Source organism: Lissotriton helveticus, chromosome 3_1 (assembly GCF_964261635.1).
Source record: "Lissotriton helveticus chromosome 3_1, aLisHel1.1, whole genome shotgun sequence".
NCBI lineage: Eukaryota > Metazoa > Chordata > Amphibia > Caudata > Salamandridae > Lissotriton > Lissotriton helveticus.
This window is the reverse complement of record NC_136061.1, coordinates 1,116,452,902-1,116,480,428: the sequence shown is the minus strand read 5'-3', so window position 1 is coordinate 1,116,480,428 and position 27,527 is coordinate 1,116,452,902. Positions and strand designations below refer to the sequence as shown.

Genomic DNA, 27,527 nt, shown 5'->3' with positions numbered 1-27,527 from the left:
CACACTGCCTCTGAGATAAGCCTGTCTGCTTGTGCCAAGCTACCAAGGGGGTGAGCCGGAGTTATTTTAGGAGTGTACCCCCTTACCCTGACTAGAGGCAAGGGTCCCTATTTGTCACAAGTACCTACCTGTGCCAACTAGAGACCCCCAAATCTAACATTGGTAGCAGCGGTGGGATTCTGGACTTGCATTTGTGACATATGTACAGTGATTGGTGAATACTACTAGTGAGTGCAGACCAAAACGCGACCACATACTTTTTGGTAGATTTCTTTTTGAGGATTTTCTATTTTTGAAAGATGCCAAATTCACTTGTCTTGGAGAGAGCAGAATCCATATCCTCTGTTGATCTTGAATGGGAAGAAGAGAAATTGAAATGCTACAAAGTAAAGCAGCTTAAGTACTTCTGCACAAAATTCAAAATTTCCACTACTGGGTGTACCAGGAAGGAAGAGTTCTACAAGGTGCTGAGGTCCTGGGTAGAAGCAAGGAAAACCCCTGAGAATGAGGAGGGGGATGAGGATGCAGATGTACAGCTGGAAGGGCCATTGGGTCCAGGAGGAAGAAAAGCCTCTTCCCCCGTAGGTAGCAGTGTTTCTGCCATGAGTCTGTCTCCAGAGGGGCTGGAGGATAGAGAGAGATGTAGGAGGCACGAAATGGAGATGAGCAAGTTCAAGGTGAATGGGCAACTGTAGTTAAAAAATAGGAGATTGGCCCTAGAGGAGAAGAAATACCAGTTTGAACATGCAAAGGTTTGTGGAAGTTGGAATTGAAGGCCAAGAGCTTAGAAATTACTCACTCTGGTGGCAGCATACCGTCAGTACCTGTGGAAGCTAGAGTATATATTCCTAAAGATGTGGTGAAAGAATTTTATAAAAATTATGATATTGAGCAGTGGTACAGAGCCTATGAGGTAGCCATGTCTTCCCACCGGGTCCCTGAGAGAGATTGGGGAGCGGGGTTGTGGGGAAGGTTCCTTAGTGAGGGCGGGGATACACTGTTAGACTTGCCTTCTGAAGTCCACAATTCATATAGCCACATGAAGGATGCATTAATGTCTAGGTATGGTTTGACCCCTGAACTCTATAGGCAGAGGTTCAGGTCTTGTAAGAAGATAGAGAACAGTACCTGGGTGGAATATGTCACTTTCTTTCGTAGAGCATTGGATGGTTGGGTGAAGGGCAGCAAAGTTAATGATTTCCAGGGGCTTCGTGATTTGATTGCATGGGAGCACTTGTCCAGTAATTGTTTTCCAGAGCTGCGCCAGCACCTGATTGATAGCAGGCTGACTAACCCTAGGAAGCTTGCTGAGGAGGCGGACCGGTGGGTGAGCACCCGAGTCCACAAGGGTCACATGGGAGACTCAGCCAAAGGTGGCAGGGTCCCCAGCAGAAGAGTGGGGGGGGCAAGGGTAAACAAAAGGAGTTCCGCAAGGGTCCCCAAAGTATTCCCCAAAGGAACCAAGGAAAAGGTTCCCAGCCTCCCTTTGAGAGAAAGCAAGGGGTCCCGGCAGGTAATCCTGTTCCCCAGGGACCCCTGAGATGTTACAAATGTGGTGACCTGGGTCACAAGGCGAATGACCCCAGGTGCCGCCTATTTGGAAAAGCACCACCCCTGGTGCTCCACCCCGGCAGATGGTGAGTGTAGCCTTGGGGAAGGAGATTGGTGTCCAAGGTGGGTGGGGTCCCGCAGAAATGTCCCTTGTCACTTTAGGAGACAGTGAGGCGGTTCCAGGGACCCAACTGCCCAGGAACACTAAGAAATATGCGCAGTGGGTGACCATCAATGGCCATAAGGTGGAGGTTCTTAGAGACACAGGAGCCAGTGTCACAGCTGTCAAGTGTCACCTGGTGTCTCAAGAGCAGATTGTCTGTCATGCATTTTGCTGAGTTGTTGCTGCCGACAACACAGAGAACCATTGTCTCAGGTTCCCTTTGAGTGGGGGCGGGTCTCTGGTACTCTTCAGGTAGCTGTGAGGCCCGCAATGCCTGTTGACTGTTTGTTGGGTAACGATTTAGAGAGCTCACCTTGGGGAGAGGTGGAAAAGAGTACTCACTTGGAGATGGTGGGTCTGCCTGACTGGGCGTGCGTGACCACCCGGTCAATGGAAGCCCATAGGGGTGCTCAGGAGGACCTGGAACCTGAGAGGGAGGCCCAGGAACCTGCCTTAGAGAGAAGAGGCAGGGGGTGCGGGAAATCGGCACCCGCAGTTCCCACAGCGCAGGAGGAGGTAGACCCTGAGGGGGATGCCCTGGAGCCTCCAGGGAACAGGTAGTTGAACTGGGGGGATCACCTGACCTGACACATTGGCAGCAGGAAGGAGGCCCCTCCAGGGAAGAATTCTGCCGGGAGCAGAGAGAATGCCCTTCTCTTGAGGGCGTGCGGCAACAGGCTGCAAGCCCAGGCAGCAGGTGATCAGTCTGGATCCCATTGGATCTACTGGGAGAACGGCCTCCTGTATAGTGAGCCTAAGGTTGCTGAGCCTGGGTCAGCCTGTGTGCTGGTGGTACCCCAGAGCTTCAGAGCCTTCCTACTGGGGCTGGCTCATGATGTGCAGCTGGCCATTTGGGGCAGGAAAAGACCTTTGAGAGGCTTGTCACCCACTTTCATTGGCCCCAAATGTGCAAGAGTTCAGACACTCATTGCAGGACATGTCAGAGTTGCCAGGCAAGTGGAAAGAGTGGGAGGACGCAAAAGGCTCCTCTCCAGCCATTCCCTGTGGTCAGTACCCCCTTCGAGCGGGTGGGAATTGACATTGTGGGGCTACTGGACCCCAAGACAGACATGGGCAACAGGTTCATCCTGGTCTTGGTGGACCATGCCACCCCGCAGCCATATCTCTGAGGACAGTGACTTGGTGGGACGAACACTGATGGGAATTTTCTCACAAGTGGGATTCCCTCGCGAGGTAGTGTCTGACCGGGGGACCAACTTCATCTCTAAGTATATGAAGTCCCTGTGGCAGGAGTGTGGGGTAACTTACACGTTTACCACTCCTTACCACCCCCAAGGATATGGGTTGGTTGAAAGGTTTAACCGAACCCTGAAAGGCTTGATAATGGGTCTTGAGGAACCGATGAGGCGTAAGTGGGACGTCCTCTTACCATGCCTAATCTTTGCATATCGAGAGGTGCCACGGAAATCTCTAGGGTTCAGTCCCTTTGAGCTTCTCTATGGACACCCAGTCAGATGACCTCTGAGACTGGTCAAGGAAGGCAGGGAGCAATTTCCCAGGAAACCTCCACCGGATGTATATATCTACATGCTGGCCTTCAGGAACCAGACTAGGCGTTTCAGGCAACTTGCTGAGGCGAATCTGGAAGCCGGCCAGGAGGAGATGAAGCGATGGTATGACCAGAATGCCACTCTGGTAGAGCTTCAACCTGGTCAGAAAATGTGGGTCAGGGCCCCAGTGGAGCCCTGCGAGCTCCAGGATAAGTGGACCAGACCATTTGAGGTTGTGCAGCGCAAAAGTCCAGTTACCTACTTGGTGGACTTGCGGTCTCCCAGGAACCCCTTGAGGGTCCTTCATGTCAACTGCTTTAAGCCCCACTTGGAGAGGTCAGAAGTGTGAATGCTCCTAGCAACAGATGCTGGAATGGAGGAGGAGACTGAGCCTCTTCCTGACCTCCGGTTTGCAACAGAGCAAGATGAGTCATTTCATTTCATTTCAAGAATCTTTATTCGGTGGTTAAAAAACACCATAAAAGCACAAACATATATACATTAGTAAAAGATTATTAAACATTTAACATGATCCTTGTACAAAGTTAACATAGATAAAATATCTGTATACAATTCATAAGCATACGATTGATGAAAGAGCAGATTCATAACTAGCCCCTGGTCATCCTTAATCGGACCGCAACCTTAATAAAATTCATTACACAACACAAGGTAAGGGGATCGGAGGCTTTTTGCAAAAAGACTAATGCATCCCTAGCATGTTCCTGATGGGCATTTTTAAAAATATTTACAAGGAAACTGCGCCTGGGCATAGAATAGTAGGGACAGAGCAAAACAAAATGAAGCGAGTCCTGCGGAGACCTGTTGTCGCAGCCGCAGGGTCCCTTCTGCTCAATTGACATAGAAAAGCCTGCTGGTGAAGCCAACACAAAAGGCAATAAGTTTAATCTAAACCGACACATAAGGAATCTGTCCTGTGCGTTATGCATTAGATACAGGTAAGGCTCCATACCCTCCACACTCTTCACCAAGTTATGTGCCCTCACAGTCTTTTTAAGTATTTCTGCCTCAGCTCTTTCTCGGGTTTTCCGCTCTAGAAAAAATTCCCCTATTTGTTTTTTATGCTGGGCTAAGATTGTTGTTGGGTTTGTGAAGAGGTTTCCGAAGCCTAAATCTTCGAGGGTTTTTTTCACATATTTGAGCCAAGGGATACGCATGCAATTGGTCCTGTCTAAGCAATCCAGTAAGATTTCTCTACTTAAGTGCGCTTCTGGGTTAGCCCATATTTTTAACCAGGCCACAATTGGTCTGAGTTTTAACAGGTCATCCAGATAAGGCCTCCCAAGCTCCCTATGTACTATAAATCCAGCGGTGCTGGATGGTACCCTCAGAACAGATTTCAAGTATTTATTTTCTTCTTGTTGGATTTTGTTAGTGTTTACAAATCCCTATACTTCTGCCCCGTAAATTACTTTTGAGCATGTTACGGAGCAGTACAAATTCACTACCTGTTCCGGGCTCCAACGACCTACTCTCCTGCCATAGCCTGCTATTGCCCCATTGGAGGCAATCATTTTGCTACAACGTTCTGTCACCAGGGAGTTAAACTGTAAAGCACCGTCAAAAGTCACTCCCAGGTAGGTGAACGTTTTCACCTCCTCTACAATATGAGTACCAATTGTATAGATGAACTTAGAGGACGGTTTTTTGCCAGCCAGGAGCACATAAGATTTCCCCAGGTTGACAGATAGGTCCAGGGTGCTCATAAATTTAACGAACCCGTCTATCAGAATTTGTAAACTTCGCGGAGTGCGTGCGATCAAAACCGCATCGTCCGCGTAAAGCAGGACAGGGATATGTCTCTGCCCAACCCTAGGGCAATCAGCTTTTAAACCCAAAAGGAACTGCTCCAAATTATTAATATAAAGCGAAAACAAAAAAGGTGCGAGGATACAGCCTTGTCTGACTCCGCTCTTACATGGAAAGGGGTCAGTCAGACCTCCCTCCCTATTAAATCGGACCCTGGCCGTGGTGTCAGTGTGTAATTCCCTTAATATGGCGATTAAGCCACTCTCAATCCCCATGCTTGACATCAGGTCCCATAACTTTCCTCTGTTGACGTGGTCGAATGCTGCTGCCAAGTCCATGAAACCCATATAAATAGGTTCTTCACTGGCCAAGGTGTATTTGGCAGTCAGCATATAAAGGTTCAGGCACTGGTCGCTAGTGGACCTCCCTGTCCTGAACCCGTATTGGGTGTCCGAGAAGATGTTATTCTCGTCGGTCCACTCGGACAGTCTATTCAAAATTGCCCTACCCAGGAGTTTGGCCGATACGTCAATCAGGGAGATTGGCCGGTAACACTTAGGGTCATCCCTATTGCCCTTTTTGAAAATTGGGACAATAATTGCTTTTGACCACGATGGCGGAAGGTCACAAGAGATGGCAGTATTTATGACCCTGGTCATCAAAGGGGCCCATAAGTGTATATTACTAAGGAATAGGTCAGGGGGGATCCCGTCCGGGCCCGGAGCTTTATTCTTAGTCAAACCCTCCATCCCTACTATGATCTCTTTGAGGGAAAATACCACCGGGGAAATCTGACTTGTAGTTACCGATGGTTCTACAGAGGTACCAGACTCATAATTATATAAGCCTCTAAAGTGTGTTGTCCACTGTTCAGGGAGGATGTTAGCCCCAATATCTGGGGAGTCCTTTTCTTGAAAGGTCGGACTATTAATAATTCTCCAGAAACTTGTGAGATCCTTTCTTTCCCCTGCCTCTCTTAAGTCTGCCCACGCTTCAGCCTGCAGTGCAAATTTCCTCCTTTTGATTTCTTTATTATAATTCACTCTACACGCCCTAACTTTTTGGGGGTCCCTCGGTTTTTGCTTCAGGCAGCATTTAAGCTCCCTTAGAGCCTTAGAGCAGTCTTTGTCAAACCACCGAGGGTTGACCAGGTTACGTGAGGGTGCACCGGACTTAAGTAGGCTATCAATCAAGTTGGCAATCTGCTCAAATGCCCCCAATAACGTTGCTCCCTGAACTTCTAGATCTAGGCAATCGTTAATGGAATGTAAGCCCTTGTCCCCCAGGGTTTTAAAAAACTTTGCCCCATCTATTTTGGACCATTTCAGTCGCCTTCCTTGGTCCATGACCTTCTCCTCGATTATACCACGGGGATTGGTGCCGGCCCCCACCCTATACGAGAGCACCAATACCAGCGGATTGTGATCGCTGAAACTGCTCCATTCTATCCCTACCCTGATTATTTTATTTATCAGGGATCTCGAGACCAAGATATGATCTATAAAGGACGCGCAACCCCTACCCTTAAAGGTTGGGGGGAGTGTGCCATCTGACTGAGGATCGATCATATTAATAGTATGTTCAAAATCATACTTAAGCAGTAGGAGGTCCAGAGTCGATCCAGTGGATGTGTGAGAAAAGTGCGGCCCCTTTTTCAGTGGACATTGCAACCAGTTTGAGTTTGCCTTGACCAGTGCTGGGCAGAGATGACAGTTAAAATCTCCCATTAATAATAACCCGTAGGGCTGCCCCTTATTTTGAGAAGTTGTTTCTAATTCCAACCTCTGGTCTAAATCCGCTAATAGGGGGATACAATTATTTACTGACTCAGAGTTATAGATGTTAAAAACAGAGAACCTTAGCCCCTTCCCAAGAAACCGGGCTACCTGGATCCCATGTGAGCTCCAATCTGGGGAAGACCAGTTACCTGGGAGGTCTAAATCTACGTAGATGGACAGGCCACCCATTGCTCTCCCAGATGTAGATTTTCGGGCGGAAACAAAAAAACATTTATAACCCTGTAGATGATAATCACTTGCCAACGCCCATGTCTCCTGGAGACATACAACATGAAAGTTTCTAATGTAATCAACCCATTCCTTGTTGGAGAATTTGCCCGCTATCCCCGCAACATTCCAGGAAATCAGTCTCATGCCTTCCCCACGCACTTTTAAGTCCTCCTGTTGGCATAATAAAGTCTCCTGTATCAGCCCTTGCGTGGCCAGCCCATACCCCCCGCCTGAACACTCTATTGATGTAGCATTAGGTTCATCGTACCCTGGATTCCCTATGCCAGACGTTACAATTAGTTGGGCGTGAGGGCTCCACTCGCCCGCCGCCTCTGCCTGGGCACTCTCTTCCATGTGACACTGAGGGGCATTGTCCTTCTGTCAATCAACCCCCTCTAAATCATTCAGACCATTAAACCGATTATAGGTATACAGAGGTGATTCTTGACGGGCTAATGATGGTCTGTAATTAGGAACCTGGTGTCTCCCCCTCCTGCCCACCCTCTCCCAGTTGTTTTGCTTGTGTTGCGGCTGCAGTAGGGCTGGACTAATGGGGAAAAAGAAGGACACCCGAAGGGTGTGAATAGTGGATTCCCTAGATCTGTTTTCCCCTTGGCAAATATAGGTCACTGTATCTGTATCCCTAAAACTCGTCAATATGCAATCCCCAGCAATAGATTTTTGGGTTCTCCCCACCCATGGTACCCTTCTTACCATTATGATTTCATTATTAAGGTGTGACGGGAGAGGTCTATTTATGTTAAGCCACTTAATGACCCTACTTTTCAAGGCACAAAAGTCCTCAGTTTCCCCTACTTCGAGTGGGGGAACTCCTGCCAAGACAACAGTAAAATCATTGGTCTCGGGGGGTAGGTTGGGCCTGCGTGGTCTTGGGGGAAGCTTCATTAGGGGGATCAGTGTAGTGCTGTCTACCTGCTGTGCCAAATTAACCGGGCCAGAGGGGGGAATAGGGATATTAAAATTATTATAATTATTCTTTGCGGGCTGTTGTGAGACCACCATATTTACTACATGTGACGGGGGTATATTTACAGATCTATTTACCGGCTGTTCGGGGGCTGAAACAATAGAGCTGGGTGCTAAGTTCCTTTCCTGGTGCTCAGCCGGGATTCTTAGACTACCTACTGCGGTCTCCAAAACAGCTAGTCTAGTCTCGATCTTTTTTAAACTTTCGCTGATTGGTAATAATAGAGACCTCAGCAAGAATTCCAAATTCCCCAGAGGAACAACAGATAGTGGGAGGTTAGCAATATTAGTTCCCACCTTTATTATCGGGGCGGGGGCTGGGTTATCCTGAGCAATCGGTATGGGGTGAGAATCAACCTGTGGCTTTGCCGCTACTACAGGCGGTTTAACAACAGACTTCTCAAAATCCAAACGAGGAAGTTTAGATTTGTTCCTTCCCTGTACTCCCTTCGACTTCCTTCTACGTTTATTAGGGGGGGGCCCATGAGTTCTTTGGACGCTTGCTGATATGGGTGGATTCGTGTTAGCCTTAGGGACCGGGATTGCTTGGGAGACTAAATCTATGGTCACTCTGGTGGAACTAGGGCTAGTAGCTGGGGCAATGATCATAGCTTCTGCTGGTGTAGTATTCATATGATCCCTCAACAGGAGTGGGACATCATCTATAAAAGACAACTCCTCCCTGGGAGTAGTAGATTGTTCTCCGAGAGGTGTATTTTTAAGATTATCTATTGAGCGTCTCCTTTCTGCTCTTAACCGAGACAGGTTACACTCTTTATCCCCCTCCCCCCCAGCCCGTGAGAAATAATTCTCTAATGTCCTGCTTTTAGCTCCTTGCGGCTTCAATGGTGTGCTCTCCTTGGCCGGGGACGGCATCATTCAAATGGAGGGTTATAGATTACCGTGGGTTGTAACAAACAAGTTCCTTGGATCAAGAGCATAAACCAAAGGGGGGGGGGCCCGACCCGGCCTCCTTCGGCCCCGGACGGCCACAGACGGTCCCGCCCTTGTCCCGGGCTTCTCCCGGTCGCTCCCGCGAAGCGGAGATACTGCGCTCCTTATGACTTTACAACTATGCGTTCATTGGGTGATAGGCGGGGGGGTGTGGCCAGCGGGGAGAGCAGCCCAGGTGTTGCTGATTGGGCGCGCAGGGGCTCCTGGACACTGGAGTCCCCTGCCTGTGCTCGCAGCCCCGCTGGTTCACTCGCCTGTCCCCGCGCTCCTCCTGGAAACCTCGGTGCAGCCTCCCAACAAGCGACGCGCTGCGGGACCCGCGAAGCGGGTCCGGCGAGTCGTAGGGTAAGTGGTGGCAAAGGGTCAGCTAGGCAGCAGGACCGCCGCGCTCCTCAAGCGTCCTGGTGCAGGCAGCAAAGTCCGTTCAAAGGGGGTCCCACAGGCTCTAAGGCAAAGCCCACTTTTAGCTCCGTTGGTGGGGGGGCGTGGCCAGCGGGGAGAGCAGCCCAGGTGTTGCTGATTGGGCGCGCAGGGGCTCCTGGACACTGGAGTCCCCTGCCTGTGCTCGCAGCCCCGCTGGTTCGCTCGCCTGTCCCCGCGCTCCTCCTGGAAACCTCGGTGCAGCCTCCCAACAAGCGACGCGCTGCGGGACCCGCGAAGCGGGTCCGGCGAGTCGTAGGGTAAGTGGTGGCAAAGGGTCAGCTAGGCAGCAGGACCGCCGCGCTCCTCAAGCGTCCTGGTGCAGGCAGCAAAGTCCGTTCAAAGGGGGTCCCACAGGCTCTAAGGCAAAGCCCACTTTTAGCTCCGTTGGCGGGGGGGCGTGGCCAGCGGGGAGAGCAGCCCAGGTGTTGCTGATTGGGCGCGCAGGGGCTCCTGGACACTGGAGTCCCCTGCCTGTGCTCGCAGCCCCGCTGGTTCACTCGCCTGTCCCCGCGCTCCTCCTGGAAACCTCGGTGCAGCCTCCCAACAAGCGACGCGCTGCGGGACCCGCGAAGCGGGTCCGGCGAGTCGTAGGGTAAGTGGTGGCAAAGGGTCAGCTAGGCAGCAGGACCGCCGCGCTCTTCAAGCGTCCTGGTGCAGGCAGCAAAGTCCGTTCAAAGGGGGTCCCCAAGATGAGTCAGTGGATGGTGTTAACCTCTCTTCCAACCTGACCCCTGAGCAACAGACTGACTGCTGCCAGTTGCTGGGACAGTTTTCTTACCTGTTTTCTCTGGTTCCTGGTGTCACAGATTGGTGTGTCCATGGTGTGGACACAGGAGACAGCTTACCCGTGAAGCACAAAACTTACAGGGTAACTGACAGGGTGAGGGCTTGCATCAAAGAGAAGGTCTCAAAGATGCTTGTGCTAGGGGTGATTGAGTACTCTAGCAGTCCTTGGGCCAGCCCATTGGTCTTGGTCCCGAAGGCTGCTGCGCCGGGTGCCACACCTGAACTCCGGTTCTGTGTGGACTACCGAGGGCTCAATTCAGTCACGAAGACTGATGCGCACCCCATCCCCAGAGCTGATGAGCTCATTGATCGGCTAGGGGCTGCACAGTACCTCAGCACGTTTGACTTGATGTCTGGGTACTGGCAGATCGCCTTGACTGATGGGGCAAAGGAGAGGTCAGCATTCTCCACAGCAGATGGGCATTTCCAGTTCCGGGTTATGCCCTTTGGGATGAAGAATACCCCTGCTACCTTTCAGAGGTTGGTCAACCAGGTGTTGGTTTGACTGGGTGAGTGCAGTGCCGCCTACCTGGATGACATCGCAATGTTCAGCGCCAGTTGGGAGGAACATCTGCGCCACCTCTGGTAAGTGCTTATGGCGCTGCGGAAGGCAGGTCTCACAATCATGGCAAGTAAGTGCCAGATCGGGCAGGGTTCCGTGGTGTACTTGGGACACCAAGTTGGGAGCAGACAGGTGGCGCCCCTACAACCCAAGATTGAAACCATCCTGGCTTGGGATCCCCCCAAAACCCAGACAGAGGTGAGAGCCTTTTTAGGACTCACAGGGTATTACAGGAGGTTTGTAAAGGGGTATGGCAACATTGTTGCACCCTTGACAGACCTGACTTCCAGGAAGCAGCCCAAGAACGTGATTTGGACTGACAACTGTCAGAAAGCTTTTGAGACCCTGAAAGCTGCCATGTGCACGGCGCCCATGCTCCTAGCACCCAACTTCTCCAGAGAGTTTATCGATCAGACAGACGATTCAGAGCATGGTGTGGGGGCTATTTTGTCACAGATCAATGAGGAGGGCCTAGATCAACCTGTAGCCTTTATCAGTAGGAGGTTACTTCCACGGGAACAGAGGTGGAGTGCTATTGAACGTGAGGCATTTGCTGTGGTCTGGGCACTGAAGAAACTGAGACCATACCTGTTTGGGACTCACTTCCGGGTTCAGACAGACCACAGGCCCCTCAGATGGTTAATGCAGATGAGGGGTAAGAATCCAAAGCTGTTGAGGTGGTCCATTTCCCTGCAGGGTATGGACTTTACGGTGGAACACCGCCCTGGTACAGAACTCGCCAACGCGGATGGTCTGTCCAGATTTTTCCGCCTTAGTGATGAGAACTCCCAGGAGGTAGGGTAGTTCTCCCCACATTTCAGCTGGAGGGGACACGTGTTAGACCTGGCACCATTGGCGTGGGTCTCCCTTTCATTTTCGCTGGTTTATCCGTCAGATCCTAGTACAGTGCACCAGGAGTGCCCAGGGCTTGTAAACCAAATGCTGCTGGTGGGCTTGCAGTACTGGTTGTGCCACCCACAGAAGCAGCCTGTAAAAGTGTGTCTAAGGTCTGCCATTGCAGAGCCTGTGTGCAGTTTGGTACTGTCATGCTGACTGGGCAAGTGCACCACGTGCCAGTCCCTAAACCTTCCCTTGTCTTAATATCTGACACCCCTATGGTACACCCAAGGGCAGGGTGCATTGTAAGTATAAGGTAGGACATGCCCTGGTGTGTGTGGCATGTCCTAGTAGTGAATTACAGCCATTTTTCGTTTTTCACTATTGTAAGGCTACCTGTTCTCCATAGGCCAGAATGGGCAGTTAAAATATTACATCTTATAGTCCTAACTGACTCAGGGAACATGGTAGAAATTCATTCGAGTTTAATATGCTTCCCCTTGCTTCATATCACCGCCCTGGTGTCACTGACGATGCTGTTCCACACCAACATTGAAACCACTGCCTGCACCGTTGTCTCTCGACACCACTCATAAGGTACATGAAGCATTGCCTAGTCCTACACAGCTCCCATGGTCCGCCGGCGTCAGCGCCATCGATGCCAGCATCTCCAACTGACGCCGCCACTTGCACTGCTATCTGTGGGCACTGCAGGAAGCATCGCCCTGCTTCACATCGCAACCATAGGTCTACCGACTACAGCCCTTTAGCAACAACGACGACGCTGCCTGCACCGTGACCTGTAGACACCGCATGTCAAATCGCCCTGCTTCACACCACAGCCCTAGTCTCACCGACGACGCTCAAGTTTTTCGCAGATATTAAGTGTGTGCTCAGAACCTTGCACTGACTTTCCAAGTATATGCCAAGTTTGTACACATTTGTTGTACATGTACAAGTGTAGTGATAGACTATGTGCAGAAGTGAGCCTGAGTAATGTGTCAGCGAGGTCCAATTTGAATTCCCTTTGCCAGACATAGCACAAGATGGAGGGTGAGTACTTTTCTTGCTGATAGTTTAAATGTATAGCCTACATTGCTGTGGCTGGAGGGATAAGATCCAGACGCTTAAGTGAAGAGGATGAAGGCATGGTTACCATTATAAATTCCATGAGTCTTTTTGTAGTAGGGAGCTGCAGATCAGTCTTCCTGAGCATTGCTGTTTGGTTTAAGATAGAAGAGACCTCATTTTGCCTATTGTGGGGGCTAGCTCCCAGTTTTGTGGTTAATATTAGTACCCTCAGCTCCTCGAACAGAAAACCTGGGCGGTCAGATGCTGTCCTCAGATCGCCCCTTTCCAGGCCCTGTGTTTGGGCTTACCTATACACCTTGTTACCGTGCTGGAGCTCAGAAGGTGAATGAGCAACAAAGATTACTTTAAATGTGGGGTTTATCTTGTCACGTTTGCCTTGATTTCAAACACCCAGGTCAAACATCTGACTACGTCTTCTGACAAATGACTGCTTATTCTTTTCTTTTAAAAGGGAGGTTGATATTTAGTTTTCTTTCTATGTCTATAAAGTAAAGATTTTGTCAAGTGAACTATGCGCAATCTTGCTGGTGGTGTTAAAGGACAGTCTTTGGGATGTAATTTTGTTTCCAACAGATAACAACATTTAAATACCTGGAAATGAACTGTACATATGTTTCAGAATATATCAGTAGTTAGGAAAGCACAAATGCAATTTTTTGGGGTAATTCTGATGTGTGATGTAATCAAAGATTGTAATCGAATCAAAACAAATTAGTACATTTGGTGATGTCCAAATGAAAATATTGACTGAAACCCAGTCCCCACACATTATCGTTTGTGCACCGTTTAATTTTAATTGCACCGTATTGTTTTAATATACCAACTGTATGTCTGCCAATTGAGTGGCCATTTCAATATGTGCTGCCTGACAATGTGCTACCACACCAACCTTTAGCAATGCGTTTGCAACAGTGTACTCCAAAATAAACCACCAGCTTCATACCACACCCTTACCACTCTCCTGCCGAATACATTTCCTATACTTGTTCTTTCTGTTACGCTTCGATTGTTCACAGTCCCTGTGACTTCAATGATGTAGGCACCCTCGCTGAATAAAAATTGTTCCAGCTCCACTGCTCGTGGGAGCAGCTTCTCCATGCCTCTGTCGGTCATCTTGCTCCCCATGCACCCCCCCTTTAAAATTGTAACTTGACAACACAAATAGAATGTTGATACTGCTGAGAGAGTTTGGTGGTAAAATCAATGTATATCAGCGTTATCAGTTTGAACATGTACACGCACAGGTTTTGTAAACCACACAGATTAGCTTTTAACCTTTCTTCGGGGTTCTTTAATGGGTTTATTATGATCAGAATAACGTGTGGGGATTACATATGTAAAAAATAGTGTGATCTTATTTTTTATTATTGATAACCTTTTTAAAGAAACAATTTTGCAATTTCACTCTCTGTATGTTGTGTTTATTTCTCTTGGACTCCATCTATAGGTCCAGTGTTTGATTGCAATTCTAGTCTATCGATGATTTTCTATGACAGACGTGTTGTAGTGACTCATGGGAAAACGAAAAATAAAGATTCGCATACAATCGCAAGCATGTCCAAAAAGCACAATCTGTGTAATGTCTATTTAAGTAGTGGGGCAGCGCGAGTAAACTACCAAACCCAGCTGCATTACTCATACGATTTGCTTTTCGCTTTCTCTTTTACAGTGAGAAGAGGGGATGTGCTGGCAGCTTGGAGTGGCATCCGGCCCCTGGTGACAAATCCTCACTCTAAAGACACACAGTCAATCTCTCGGAATCACGTGGTTGACGTCAGTGAAAGTGGCGTCGTGACGATAGCAGGTACTAAAGATCTACTTCTAGTATTTAACTCTGTGGCGCATTAGTTGTGTCCTCCTGGGTGCTGACACACACTTGGCATGGTTCACATGTATTTTCAGGTGCTTGTGGATGCACACAAAGCTTGCATTACATTTTGCGTAGGTGTAAATTCCCTGTACGAATTCAGATATGTAAAAATCTCCACCCACCTGAAACGGTGTGAATAGAGTTCAGTATCCGAAGGCTCTCACACAAGCTGCATGTAACCGTGCCCAATATCGCATTAGCTGGACCTTAAATGCAGAATGCAAATGACGATTGGCAAAGCGACCTGATCTGGGCTTTATGTGCCAGCTAATGCATGCAACGTTAGCACATTAGAGCCAGAACCACCAGAGGGAGACAGCAGAATCTGACAGAGAGGACTAAGTTGTGAAGTAGTCCCTTTTGCAGGTGAATGCAATCACTCATGTGGATGTGGAAAGATACACTCGCACAGCCAATAATGTTAAGTGAAAGGTGAGTAGTTAATGGTCAGAGCCAAGACTTGATTGACACGTGTCAAGCAAATGGCTGAAAGAGGGTGGTCTGTATAAGCCAGTGGGTGAAAGGAGAGGAACCAAAGCCCTCTTTGTGAATATTGTTAGTCATGCAACTGCTTGACAGCTGTGCTGTCAGAATCAACACCAAAAACTTTAGTCACAGAGGGCTGCATTTCGAGCAGCACACATTCACTCGGGCTTTCGATTTGAGGATAGTACCTAACAAAGACCCTCTTATCCTACAACCAGAAAAAATCAGCTTGTGTTGTGCTTTTTTACTGAAGCATGCCCAAAAAGAATTCTTTACTAAAATAACCAGCAGCTGAAAATAGAAGACCACTCTATGCTAGGACGATTGGGCTGCAAAAAGTATCTGTTAGAAATCAGGGTCTATAGTTGGCAGAGGTATGCACCTTTGTTCAAGTAGGGACTCTTGCTTCTAGTCAAGGTAAGAGGTACACACTTTAGATAACCCTTGCTCACTCCCTGGGTAGCTTGGCACGAGCAGACAGGCTTATCCCATAGGCATTGTCTAAAGTAGTTGTACTCAAAACACACAGTAATGCAGTGATAACACCCCAAATGGACACCACACCAGTTTAGGAAAACAAAGTCTCTTTATCTAAACTCAACACGACCAAAACAACAAAAATCCAACTTTCAGGTAATAAGATATGACTTTAGAACAATTATTGCAAAAATAAAAAATTAAGTTTGTAGAAAACAAATAGCTCCACCTGGGGCTATTACGACGTGACAGCAATAAATCTAAAGTACGGCACCAACCGCGAGGATCATGGCAACGGGCATTGGAGTCACATGGGTCCTCAAACAAACAGTACCTTGGAAACGAAGTCTATGACGATGCATGGCGTTGTAGAGGTGAGAGGTCGGTGCCAAGGTCAAGGCCCGCACCCTATCTGCCACAGGGGAGGAGAGGCGTTGTGTCTGATAGTAGGTGACGTGTCGAGTCCAGGACAGGGTAAGTCGGTTGTGCCGGCGGTGAGGCGCCGGTTCCGGTGACGGTGTAAAGTCGGCGAGTTCGTAAAGTCACCCTCGGCGGTTATCAGCACCGGGGTAACAGGATGCAGGCGGTGATGGAGCTGGTGCGAGCGCTGGCGTCGGGAATTAGGATAACTGCAGGCGTTGAAGAGCATTGGAGCTGCAGTGCAGGCCAGGTGGTGCTTTGTGCACACCACGAGCGGTGCCCCTGGCCTAGATGCAGGTCGCGGCATCGCTGACTGCGTCAGAGACAGGTTTTCTTACTTCTCTTAGGTTTCTTCCAGCTCCCAACTGCAGGAACAACTCCAAAGGCCCAAAACTGGAATAGGCACCTCTTGGCAGGTCAGAACTCTCAGCAATAGAGTTCAGGGGAGCTGCAGGTAAAGTCTTTGTGTCCCTGAGACTTCAGAGCAGGAGGCCAGCACACACATGCCCTGGAGATTCTTCCTCAAGCAGGTTCACAGCAAAGTTCCAGTCTTTGTCCTTTCCTTGGCAGGAACAGCATCTTTGGTGTGGTTTCCCGTGACGTTTTGCCTCTTTTGATGCTGTGCTAGATTTAGTTTTGGGTGGCTTAAACTGATAAAAGATCTAGATTCTAAAGACCACCCTTTACCACTCTTTATACTATAATCCAGTCACCTTCAAAGCTGCATGAATGTTTATAAATGCCTTAACATAAAATGATCCTTTCTAAATTTGAACCTTACCATGACCCACCAGACCACGCTGTTAGAACCAAGAAGTTATTACAGAGGTGACACTCCACTGCCAAAAGCCTACAAAGTATTCCCCCACCCGCCTTATAAATGCCTTAACATAAAATGATCCTTTCTAAATTTGTACCCTACCATGACCCACCAGACCACGCTGTTAGAACCAAGAAGTTATTACAGAGGTGACACTCCACTGCCAAAAGCCTACAAAGTATTCCCCCAACCGCCTACAAAGTATTCCCCCCACCGCCTACAAAGTATTCCCCCCCCTCTCTTACCCCCAAACTCCCCTGGCTCGCCAAAAATTGACTATAGACCTCAAAAGAGTTGGGAAAAAATCTAAATTTGCCTAGCATAGTAACGGTAAGTTTCAATTCTATTAAGGACACGGAGGCGAGGATTATGCTTTTCTTCCCCCTTCTTATTTATTACATCAAAACCTCAGCAGCCAGAAAAGCAATATAAATGATGTTTTCCAAACATAGGGAAAAAAACGATCATTCAAACACGAAAAAACAATCAAAGTCTATATTAGAAACTGCAAATCCCATAAGTCGATAGGGGGATGCCACACCGCAAGTCCTTCCACAGTGTCCATGAAGGGTAGGTAGCTCCTCCATTTTCTATGACCCTCCTCTTTCTTCGCTCGAGTCATGCCAAATTGTTACTGATCCTGTTGAGAACCGTCATTCCCTAAACCATAAAGAAACACTGTGAGATTACCCGAGACCAACCATCGAAAGCAATCTCGCAATTTCGCTAGCAGGAGAATGGAAACTGTAATTGACAAAACACAATAGACCCTGAAACCTGATTACTTATGCAGGTACGGGCGGGTTCGCCTAGATCGTGCACTGGGAGAGATAATCCTCACCTCCGTGTCCTTAATAGAATTGAAACTTACCGTTACTATGCTAGGCAAATTTCGATTCTATGTCGGTACTGGAGGCTCCGATTATGCTAGTTCAAATCTTACTTAGCACCAACTGAGCAACGTCCATAACTGGTTTGAAATAAAACTGTTTAAATGTGGAATCCGAGGACCAATCCGCCGCAACCATTAAGTCCTCTAAATCGGCTCCCAGGGAAAAAGCTTTAGACGCCATCACACCCCTGGCTGAATGAGCTCCGTACTGTTTCATGTCAATACCTGCCTATTGCATGACCCACCGCACCCACCTTGCTACAGTGGGTGAGGAGACTGCTTTATGCGGTTTTCTTAAGGCAATAAGAAGTTGGCGCTCGCCCGGAGGGCGAAATTCAAGTGTCATATCCTCGTATGCCTTGAGGCAGTTCACCACAAACAGCTTGGGGACATCTGAAAAAGCTTGATACAAAATCGATCTTGCAGATGATTTAGTACGGCGACCCACCGTAAACGTAACCCCATCTGGGGAAAAAACTCTCGCTGAGATGTCTAGCGCCCAGACTTCTGATACTCTGCGACAAGAAACCAGGCATAACAGCATGGCCAACTTGGCCGAAATTTCCTTCAATGAAAGATACTTGTTGGCCTGCCAAGAAAGGAAAAGATTCAGAACCAAATTTACGTCCCACAGGACTGAATAGTGTGGTTCCGGGGGCAATGAAAGACGAATACTTCTCAAGAGTCTGCAGACAAAAGGGTGCTCTCCAATAGGGGCTCCCTCAACATGAGAATGAGCCGCAGAGATTGTGGAATGCACCGTATTGATGCAACGATACGCTAGGCCGTCCGTTGCCAATTCTGCTAGCAGGTTGAGAAAGGGAACGACGCCTGCGGTCACGGGATACAGACCCCGTCGAAGACACCAACGCATCCACTTAGTCCAGGCGGAGCGATAGCGCTTCGAGGTGCTATCCGCCCAGGCCTTGGATAAGAGGCCCTCAGCCGGTCTCTAAAGTCCTGGGAGCGACCAGCGTTGCCTGAAAGCCGCCAAGCCATGAGGCGGAGAGAACCCTGGGTGATGAGGTGATGTTGCTCCTCGTCTGTATTCAGAAGGCGATGAGGAAACGGGGGGAGTAGGATTGGAGAATCCCAAGAAAGTTCCAGAAGTACTGGAAACCAAACTTGGGAGCCCCAATCCGGCGTCACCACCACCACATCTGCTCTCTGTCGTCGTATCTGGGCTGCCGACCGCACCACCATCGAGAAGGGAGGAAAGGCATAATACTTCTCCTGACTCCACTCTTGGAGGAACGCATCTGTCGCTTCCGCTAGAGGATCCGGTCTCCAGCTGAAAAAACATGGGAGCTGGTGATCCAGACGGGACGCAAACAGATCCACCGAGAACAGTCCCCTTAGGTCGTGTAACCACTGGAAAACCTGAGTGTCCAGTTTCCACTGGCTGGAATCCTTCAGGTGCCTGGAGTGCCAACCAGCCACTTGGTTGGCTTGACCCGGCAGATACTCCGCTGTCACCGATACATGATGAGTGAGGCAATAGTCCCAAAACTCCTTTGCCATATTTGCTAGGGCTCGGGAATGAGGACGTCCCAGGTGGTTGATGTAAAGGACCGCCAAGACATTGTCCATCTTTAGTAGGAGACATGAACGCACCTGGTTTCAGGTCCAGCATGTGACTGCGAACGACCCCACCAGGAGCTCCAAGCAGTTGATGTGCAACTGCTGTTTGTCTAATGACCAGGCGTCGACGGTGGAGAATTCCCCGCAACGGGCGCCCCACCCCGACCTGCTGGCATCAAATTCTCTAACTAGATCTGGGACTGACCCGAAGATCGCACGGCTGTTCCAGGTTTCCCTGTGGGTGAGCCACCAAGACATTTTCTCTTTGACCTCTTCCGAGAGGGGAACGGTCTGGCCGCAAGACAGACCTCTCCTGAGAGGATGTGCCTTTAGGTGTTGCAGAGCACGGTAGTGGAGGGGCCCCGGGAAGATTGCCTGGATGGACGAGGAGAGGAGACCCACCACGCAGGCAATCTGCCGGAGAGAGAGGTATGAGTTTTGGAGATGGTCTGCTTCAACTTGTGCCGAATCTTGGCCATCTTTCGGGACTGTAGACTTAGGGAAGAACTCTGCGAATCCACCATAAAACTCAGGAACACCACTCTCCGAGACAGGACGAGAACTGACTGGTCTCCGTTGATGACAAAGCCCAGCCCCTGCAAGAGAGAGACTGCCTGTTGTAGCTGCAGGGAAAACTTCCTGGGGCATTTCGCCGCAACTAAGATGTCATTCAGGTAAGCAATCATCCAAATGCCTTGACTCCTTAAACACTCTACCACCGGATGGAGCACCTTTGTGAAGGACCAAGGTGCCGAGGAAAGACCGAACGGAAGGGCGGTAAACTCGTAAATCTGACTTTTCCAGAAAAACTGGAGGAACCGCCGATGCGGGGGATGGATGGTAACTACTAGGTAAGCATCCTTGAGGTCCAGTCGAACCATCAAATCTCCCGGGAGAAGAACATCTTGGAGGAGATGAATGCCCTCCATTTTGAACTGCCAATAATTCAACCACCCGTTGATCTCCTTGAGGTTGATTACCGGTTGCCGCCCCCCATTGGGTTTGTCTACCAAAAAAATGTTGCTGAGGAACCCGTTGGGGTGCAGAGGTGAGCGACAAACGGCTCCTTTGCGGAGCAGTTCGGCCACTCCTTCGTCGACCAGCTGTGCATCTGCTACGGAGAAGGCGATGGGGCGTGGAAACCCTTCTTGACGGGGAAGATAGTAAATTTCGATATGAAACCCCCTGATGGTTTGCAAATCCCAAGCGTCTGTTGTAATCTGGGCCCAAGCACTCCGGAAAGCCGCTAGCCGGCCCCCGATATGAAACTGCGTTGCTGGTATGACACTTACCATTGGTTCCTCTTCAGCCTGCGTTGTTTTTGAAGCCGCCCGGCCTCTGGTAGGATAAAAATTGGTGTAGTTTGCGGTGGTGTTATACTGCCCCTGCCCGGAGCCTTGTCCCTTACCAGGATGTTGCTGTCCACTACGGCCGGTCGCGCAGCCCCTACTGCGACCGGCCCCTTGGGAAAAACGTGGTTGGAAAACACTCTTGATGCTGGTCTGGGCCTTGTCCAACGAGGTGAAAGTGGCCACAAATTTCCCCAATTCCTTGACAAAGGGGTCGCCAAAGAGGCTCCCCTGTGCTACTGCCCCTTCCTAAGAGGAGACCAAATCGCCCAATTTAGGGTCGAGTTTGATCAAAAGAGAACGCTGACGTTCCGTCGAAGGGGCGCAATTGGCGTTACCTAAAAATATTACTGCCCGCTGGCCCAATTCGACAGAACGTCAGGGGATATAGCGGAACCCGCCACTTTTGCCTCCTCCGCCATATCCAGAATCTTTTTGTTCGGAGTCTTATCGCATCCAGGAGCTTATCCTGACAGGAACGCCAGGAATGGTCAATACCCTTACGAGGGTCTTTCATGTACTTGGCCAGGAAGGTTGCCATCTTGGAATCAAGTTCCGGGGTAAAGGCCACCTTCCCCTCTAGTGTGGGACGCGGGCACTCTGCCCTCAAACATCCCCTGGCCTCCTTCTTTAGGGGCTTGCGGAGGCAACCCGCCACAATTTAGCCACCTTGTCCCCAGGCGCCCAGGCTGCAGATCGCGGATGGATTATTTCATCCGGCTCCAGCATGCCCGTACTATCCTGTGGCAATGCGGCGGAAGAGCTGGGCGGGCACCAAGACTGCGAAGACCCCTCCTCGTCATCCGCTAGAGAGACCCCTCCTTGTACCCCCGTAGAGAGACTGGGAGGGGGGGCAATAGGCTTTGGGGCCGGCCGTAGTGCTGGGGAGGGAACAACCGCTTTAGCTAAAGCAGCGCTTCTGAAGCGCTCAAAATAGTCCTTGTCCACTCCCTGCACGTCTACAGGACCACCGTCAATGCCGCTCTTTTTCGGGGCTTGGAGGCACTCCCCAGGCGTTGGAGTACTAGCGGGAATCGGGGGCTTGAGATGGGCTTGCGCAAGTTTTGCGCTCTCTGTGGCAAAACAGTTTGATAAGCGGTCCTCCATAGGCCCTACAACTTTATTTACCATCTGTAAATGGAGTTGTCCACCTCGTCAAAGAAATCCTCATCATAAGGAAGGTACTGTTGCACTTCGTCCTCCTCTTAATAATCACCCTGCCCCATGGTGCAAGACTTCCCAACTAAACGTCACCCAAAGGGGAAAAAACAAAGAGGCCACCCATAGGATGGGCAGAGACTTGATAGTCGTAGACTTGTAGCTAGCTTGGTGGTGCCAGAACCAATACGGGCAGACCAGAGGGCTGCAAAGCTTTAGGGCGGGGGAAAAAAACGCTATAGAGGTGACACAGGCCTTAGGTGCGCGTGCAGCCCTCAGAGAACTGACCGGGCCCAAACCGCCACCCAGCGTGCACTCACCAAGGCAAAGTATAGCAAACCAGGGGATCGTGCCCAAAACCTGCCCGCAGGCGATTCACACGGCCAAGACGCAATACGGGCCCCCAGCGGGGCGTAAAAACATGAATTAAGGACAAATACAAACCCGCAGGGAGTCACAGTGTGGCGACAGTGGGAAACTGCTCACGGGAATGCAGGTCACGCAGCGCGGTTGCTCATCTGAGGAGACCGCGCCACGAGACGTTCGAGTTCCCCCTAGCGGTGATCAGAAACACCGGTGCAAACTGGAGGCAGCTGCGTAAGGAGCGATGCGCTTCCGCGGCCGCTTAAGGAATCTGTCGAAAAAAGGAACAACACAACTAAGTCAATGAAAACCTCCCCGGGCACAGGATGCAATAAAATCTGTGCTCCGGGGCCGCAATAAACATTAACAAGCACAAGTAAGCCTAGATAACAGAAACGGTACAAAAGGGGGTGGTGATGGACGGAGCATCTGAACCAATCAAACACTCACACCCAGTCAAAAGATCTGGGTTTGATCCATCACCGTTCTTTAGCCCACTCTGCCACCCCAGTTCAGACATGGCTATATGCAAATCAGTCAGACCCTGTGCCTCATGGGAACAGTCCAGCCCGAACTGCCAAGCCATGCCTTCCCTGGACCGGAAACAAGCTTCCGAGGACCGGTTTCTGGCCTAGATAACAGAAAGACAAGAAAAACAACTTAACTAGCTGCAGAGCAAGGAAGAAAGAGGAGGGTCATACAAAATGGAGAAGCTATCTACCCTTCATGAACACTGTGGAAGGACTCGCGGTGTGGCATCCCCCTATGTACTTATGGGATTTGCAATTTCTAATGAAGACTGATCAATTTTTTGTGTTTGAATGATCGTTAGGTCGAGGACTCCGTCGCACTGCGTAAGCAGTGGGCGGAGCTCCGAAGATTTTATGTTACTTAGTGTAGGGGACTTGAACCCGCCCCTCTTCTCCATTGGCTGGCCTCGTAAATGCTGGCCAGCCATTGGAGGAGAGGGGCGTCACTCCCTTTAAGCCCCGTCTTTTATTCGGATTCGGGGACGTGTTTTTTTAGGTTCTTTCTATCTGTGACGTCATCCGTCACTCAAACATAAAAATACGCCCCCGAATCCCAAAATGGCTGTGTGTTTCTCCGAGGCATTTCTGCCTCGCCTCGGAGAAACGTGGTCATGTTCATGGCTATCCCCTTCTCCCATACTCTCCTCTCCTCATGGAAGGTAAGGATGTCTAGGTGAATGTAAGCGAAATGTAGATGTTTAGAGTGCGAATGTGTCTGTAGGCCGTTTCAATTGAAGGAATCGCTCTGCAGGATATGGCAACATGTCTTTGAGATAAAGTATGGTGTTGGGGGGATGATGTAAGCAGTAAGAGCAATGCAACATCGAAGGTTTTGTGAGGTAAAAATGCCATTTTTAAAAGATCCCTGTAATAAAGTTTATTATTAACGTTCTTCCTGCTGAAGACATCGACCCGAAGGTATTTGAGCGCTTTACACGAGCAGCAGTTTTGTCATACAGGGACACATTCATTTGTAGCAAGCAAGGGGGGAGGGGGGGGGAGTAAGTGATTTGCCCAGAATCACAGGATGATCAGCCTACGCCCAAGGTCCGGAGGTGGAAAATCTGTCCGTTAAGCCACATCCTATCTTGGTTCTGTAATGCCAGGCAGAGCAGAGGGCATGGCCGCGTCAATTATCAGAAATACTTTAATGTGATCAAAGTGTTTACCTATGAGCATGGGCACTTATGTAATTTTGCTTCCGCTGTGTCTTACACTTCAAAAGATCTGAACGTGTGTTATTTTGCAAAAACATCCTGCGGCCGCGGAATTTATCAGCAATACTTCTTCATGACACATTCATTTGTAGCAAGCAAGGGGGAAGTAAGTAATTTGGCTGGAATCACAAGGTATTCAGCCTACGCCCAAGGTCCAGAGCCGGCAAATCTGGCCGTTAAGCCACATCCTATCTAGGTTCTGTAATGCGAGGCAGAGCATAGAGCACGGCCGCGTGAATTATCAGAAATATTTAAATGTGATCAAAGTGTTTACCTTTGAGCACGGGCCCTGATGTAATTTAGTTTCCGCCCTTTCATACACTTCAAAAGATCTGAAAGTGTGTTATTTTGCATAAACTTCCTGCTGCCGCGACATTTTTCAGCAAAACTTTTTTCATGGCATTCATTTGTAGCAAGCAAGGGGGAGAAAGTGATTTGCCCTGAATCACAGGATGTTCAGCCTACGCCCAAGGTCCGGAGCCGGTAAATCTGGCTGTTAAGCCACATTCTATCTTAGTTCTGTAATGAAAGGCAGAGCAGAGAGCAAGAGAGGGGGCTTGTACCTGGCTTAGATGCTTGCTATGTTGGGCCGGTCAGTGTTTTAGGGTATAACTAACGGAGACACGTCCTTAGCCGTGGGCTGCATGCAGGATGCTGCTAAGCTACTAGCTCCTGTTTAACAGGCGCGTGCCTACGCACTAGACTGCTGTTGGTGGTCGGAGGCAGTGTACTAGCTGAAATTAAGATATTTTGCTTAAACATCCTACGGCCTCGTCAAGTATCAGAAAGACTTTTATGTGATCAAAAAGTTTACCTATGAGCACGGGAATTTATGTAATTTTGATTCCGCCGTGTCTTACACTTCAAAAGATCTGAACGTGTGTTATTTTGCAAAACATCCTGCGGCCGCGAAATTTATCAGCAATACAGCGGTGACTCTCAGGCGAAGATGCATTCAGGCTGCATGCTACACTGGATACGGTCTATTCCAAGGTATAGTCAACTCTGGGGTAGAGTCTACCCCAGGGCAAACTCTGCTCTAGGTACAGTCTACTACCGACTGGTGTAGTACGTAGTAGTAAACAGTGGCTCTCGGGCAAGGGTACATTCGGGCTGCAGGAGATATTGGTATGCAGTCTACTCTCTGGTACAGTTAACTCTGGGGTAGAGTCTGCTCTAGGATGCAGTCCGCTCTGGCATGCATCTATGCTAGAGCAGAGTCTACACTAGGGTCCAGTCTGCTGTGGAGTAAACTACTCTGGGCGCGCTCTGCTCAGGGGTACAGTTTACTCTGGGCTGCAGGCTAGTCTGGGTACACCCTTCTTGAGGGTAAAGTCTACTCTGTTGTAGAATCTACCCTGGGGTAAAGGGTACTCTACGATACAGTCTATTATAGGTTGAAGTCTACTCTGGGGTAGATTCTACTCTGGGTACAGTCTACTCTGTAACACAGTCTACTACAGGGTAAAGTCTGTGGTAGATACTACTCTGCTGTAGAGTCTACTCTAGGGAACATTCTACTGTAGGGTGCAGGCTATACTACAGAAGAGTCTACCCAGGGTAAAGTCTACTCTATGGTGCTGTCTACCCAGGGAGAGAGTCTACTCAGGGTACAGCCTACTCTACGGTGCAGTCTACCCTGTGGGAGAGTCTGCTCTGGGTACAGCCTACCCTATGGTGCAGTCTACCCTGGGGGATAGTCTGCTCGGGGTATAGCCCACTCTAGGGTGTGTGGCTCTGTGTGTGTGTGTGTGGCTCTGTGTGTGGGTGTGTGTGTGTGTGTGTGTGGCTCTGTGTGTGTGTGGCTCTCTGTGTGTGTGTGGCTCTGTGTGTGTGTGTGGGGGGGGGGGTCTCTGTGTGTGTGGGGGTCTCTGTGGTTGTGTGTGTGTGTGTGGGGGGGTCTGTGTGTGTGTGTGTGGGGGTGGGTGTGTGTGTGTGTGGGGGGCTCTGTGTGTGTGGGGGGCTCTGTTTGTGTGTGTGGGGGGCTCTGTTTGTGTGTGTGGGGGGCTCTGTTTTTGTGTGGGGGGCTCTGTGTGTGTGGCTCTGTCTGTGTGGCTCTGTCTGTGTGGCTCTGTCTGTGTGAGGGTGGCTCTGTGTAGGTGGCTCGGTGTATGTGGGTGGCTCTATGTGAATGACTTCTGTGTGGGTGGCTCTGTATTTGTGTGTGTGTGGCTCTGTGTGGGTGTAAATGCAATAGGTCATGCATATGCGAGCGATTAAGCTATTGACATTGTAAATGACAATGCCATTTATTTAACGATTAAGCTATTGGCAATGTAAATGACAATGCTATTTATTTATGATTTAAAAAAAAAAAAAAAAAAAAAAATGTCATGAGCAATGCCAATAGCTCTACCTTTAATAATGCCGAGACGAGATCGGAGGGCCGCTGTTCGTGTGAGCCGGAGGTTCCTGGCTGAGAGACTCCTGTGTGGCGGCAGCCTTGGATGGTGACGCTGCCCTTCCTTATTGGGGTTCCTCGTGTGTTCAGCTTCCTCCCCCTTTGTTCTCCGGTCCGGCCATTTTGTTCTTTGCCGCCGGACTCGGAAAACGGGACTGGCGACATTGGGGGGCTGGTGAATCCCCTTCTTCTGGTGGCCCCCCTTCCTGTCCGGGGTGTTCTTCTGCCTGTCGGCGGGACTTCATCTGCTTGACTGCCGCCCCGGCGGAGGTTGTTGGCCGCGCGGCCTGTTCGGGCTCTCAAGATGGCGACCAACCCCATTTGTTTGGGCCGGGCCCGGACGAGCACTGGGGGCCCGCCGCAAGGCCCGGGTGTCGGATACTGTGAAGGTTTTCCTGCACTTAAGGGGATCTTGAACTTCCTGCTATCCTGGCGGCTCTCGGTGGCCGCGCCACTCCTGGCTCTGGAGACGGTTCCTCACTGCGGGCCTCCCGGGCCCCCACGACCGGATGAGGCATTGATATCGCGGGGTGTGGCTGGTACTCTCCTGGCGGACTCGGCCCCGGCTGCCGCCCCGGAGGTGCGCAACCTGATGGCGCCTTCTCCTCCTGTGCTGCCTCCTCTGCCCTTGGCCCGGGAGCTGGATTTTGTTTTGCCGGACTTTCATGATTCTCCTGGTCCCTCTCAATCACCACTACCCGATGACGTCTCCTGTGCCGGCCCGGATGGGTCGGTTTTTGTGGATATATCCTTGGAACTGTGCCTGCGTCGTTTGCTACGTTCTGTGCTTTTCCTGGATCTTCCGTGCTTTTCTTCCTGTGACTTTTTTGGACTCCCGTTGGACTCTCCTGCTGCCTGCCTTCTGTTCTTTCTGGCAGGGTCCTCGTTGGATCGGACCCTTATTGCTTTGGATAAAAAGGGTCAGGGCTGATGAAAACTGACTCTTATATGCGGTAGCTCATGAACGGTTTGGAAGATCTCTGTGTCCTGATATGGTTCTGTGTAATTGATTCGTGTTCCTGGACTTTGGCCTGATACTCTTTGGCTTCCCGAGGACTTGGACCTTTAACCCGGGCGGGTGGATGGGTGCGTTTACTCCTGTCTTTGGCCCTCCCCCGTGTGTATGTTTGTATGTCTTTACTCCCTTCTTTCCTTCCCTTCCTTCCCCCCCCCCCTTTTTTTTTGTCTTTTAATTCCAACTTTTCTTGCTCCACTATATTTCGGGTTCTATTTAGGGCGACAGGCACGCTGCGGGGGGGGTAGGCCGTAGCCTTCTGCAGGGGTGCAGGGTGGGCTTAGGGGTGGGTGGGGGGGGTCT

The 27,527-nt window shown here is 49.9% G+C and overlaps 1 protein-coding gene across 3 annotated transcripts in view; it reads left to right on the top strand.

The window, feature by feature from the left end:
- GPD2 (glycerol-3-phosphate dehydrogenase 2) overlaps positions 1–27,527 on the top strand; it is a 1,236,906-nt gene that overhangs the window by 784,655 nt on the left and 424,724 nt on the right. For all 3 annotated transcript variants that reach the window (XM_078681716.1, XM_078681715.1, XM_078681717.1), the window contains exon 10: positions 14,315–14,449. In XM_078681716.1, coding sequence (XP_078537842.1) covers positions 14,315–14,449 — 135 coding nt within the window. The remainder of the gene's footprint in view (positions 1–14,314; positions 14,450–27,527) is intronic.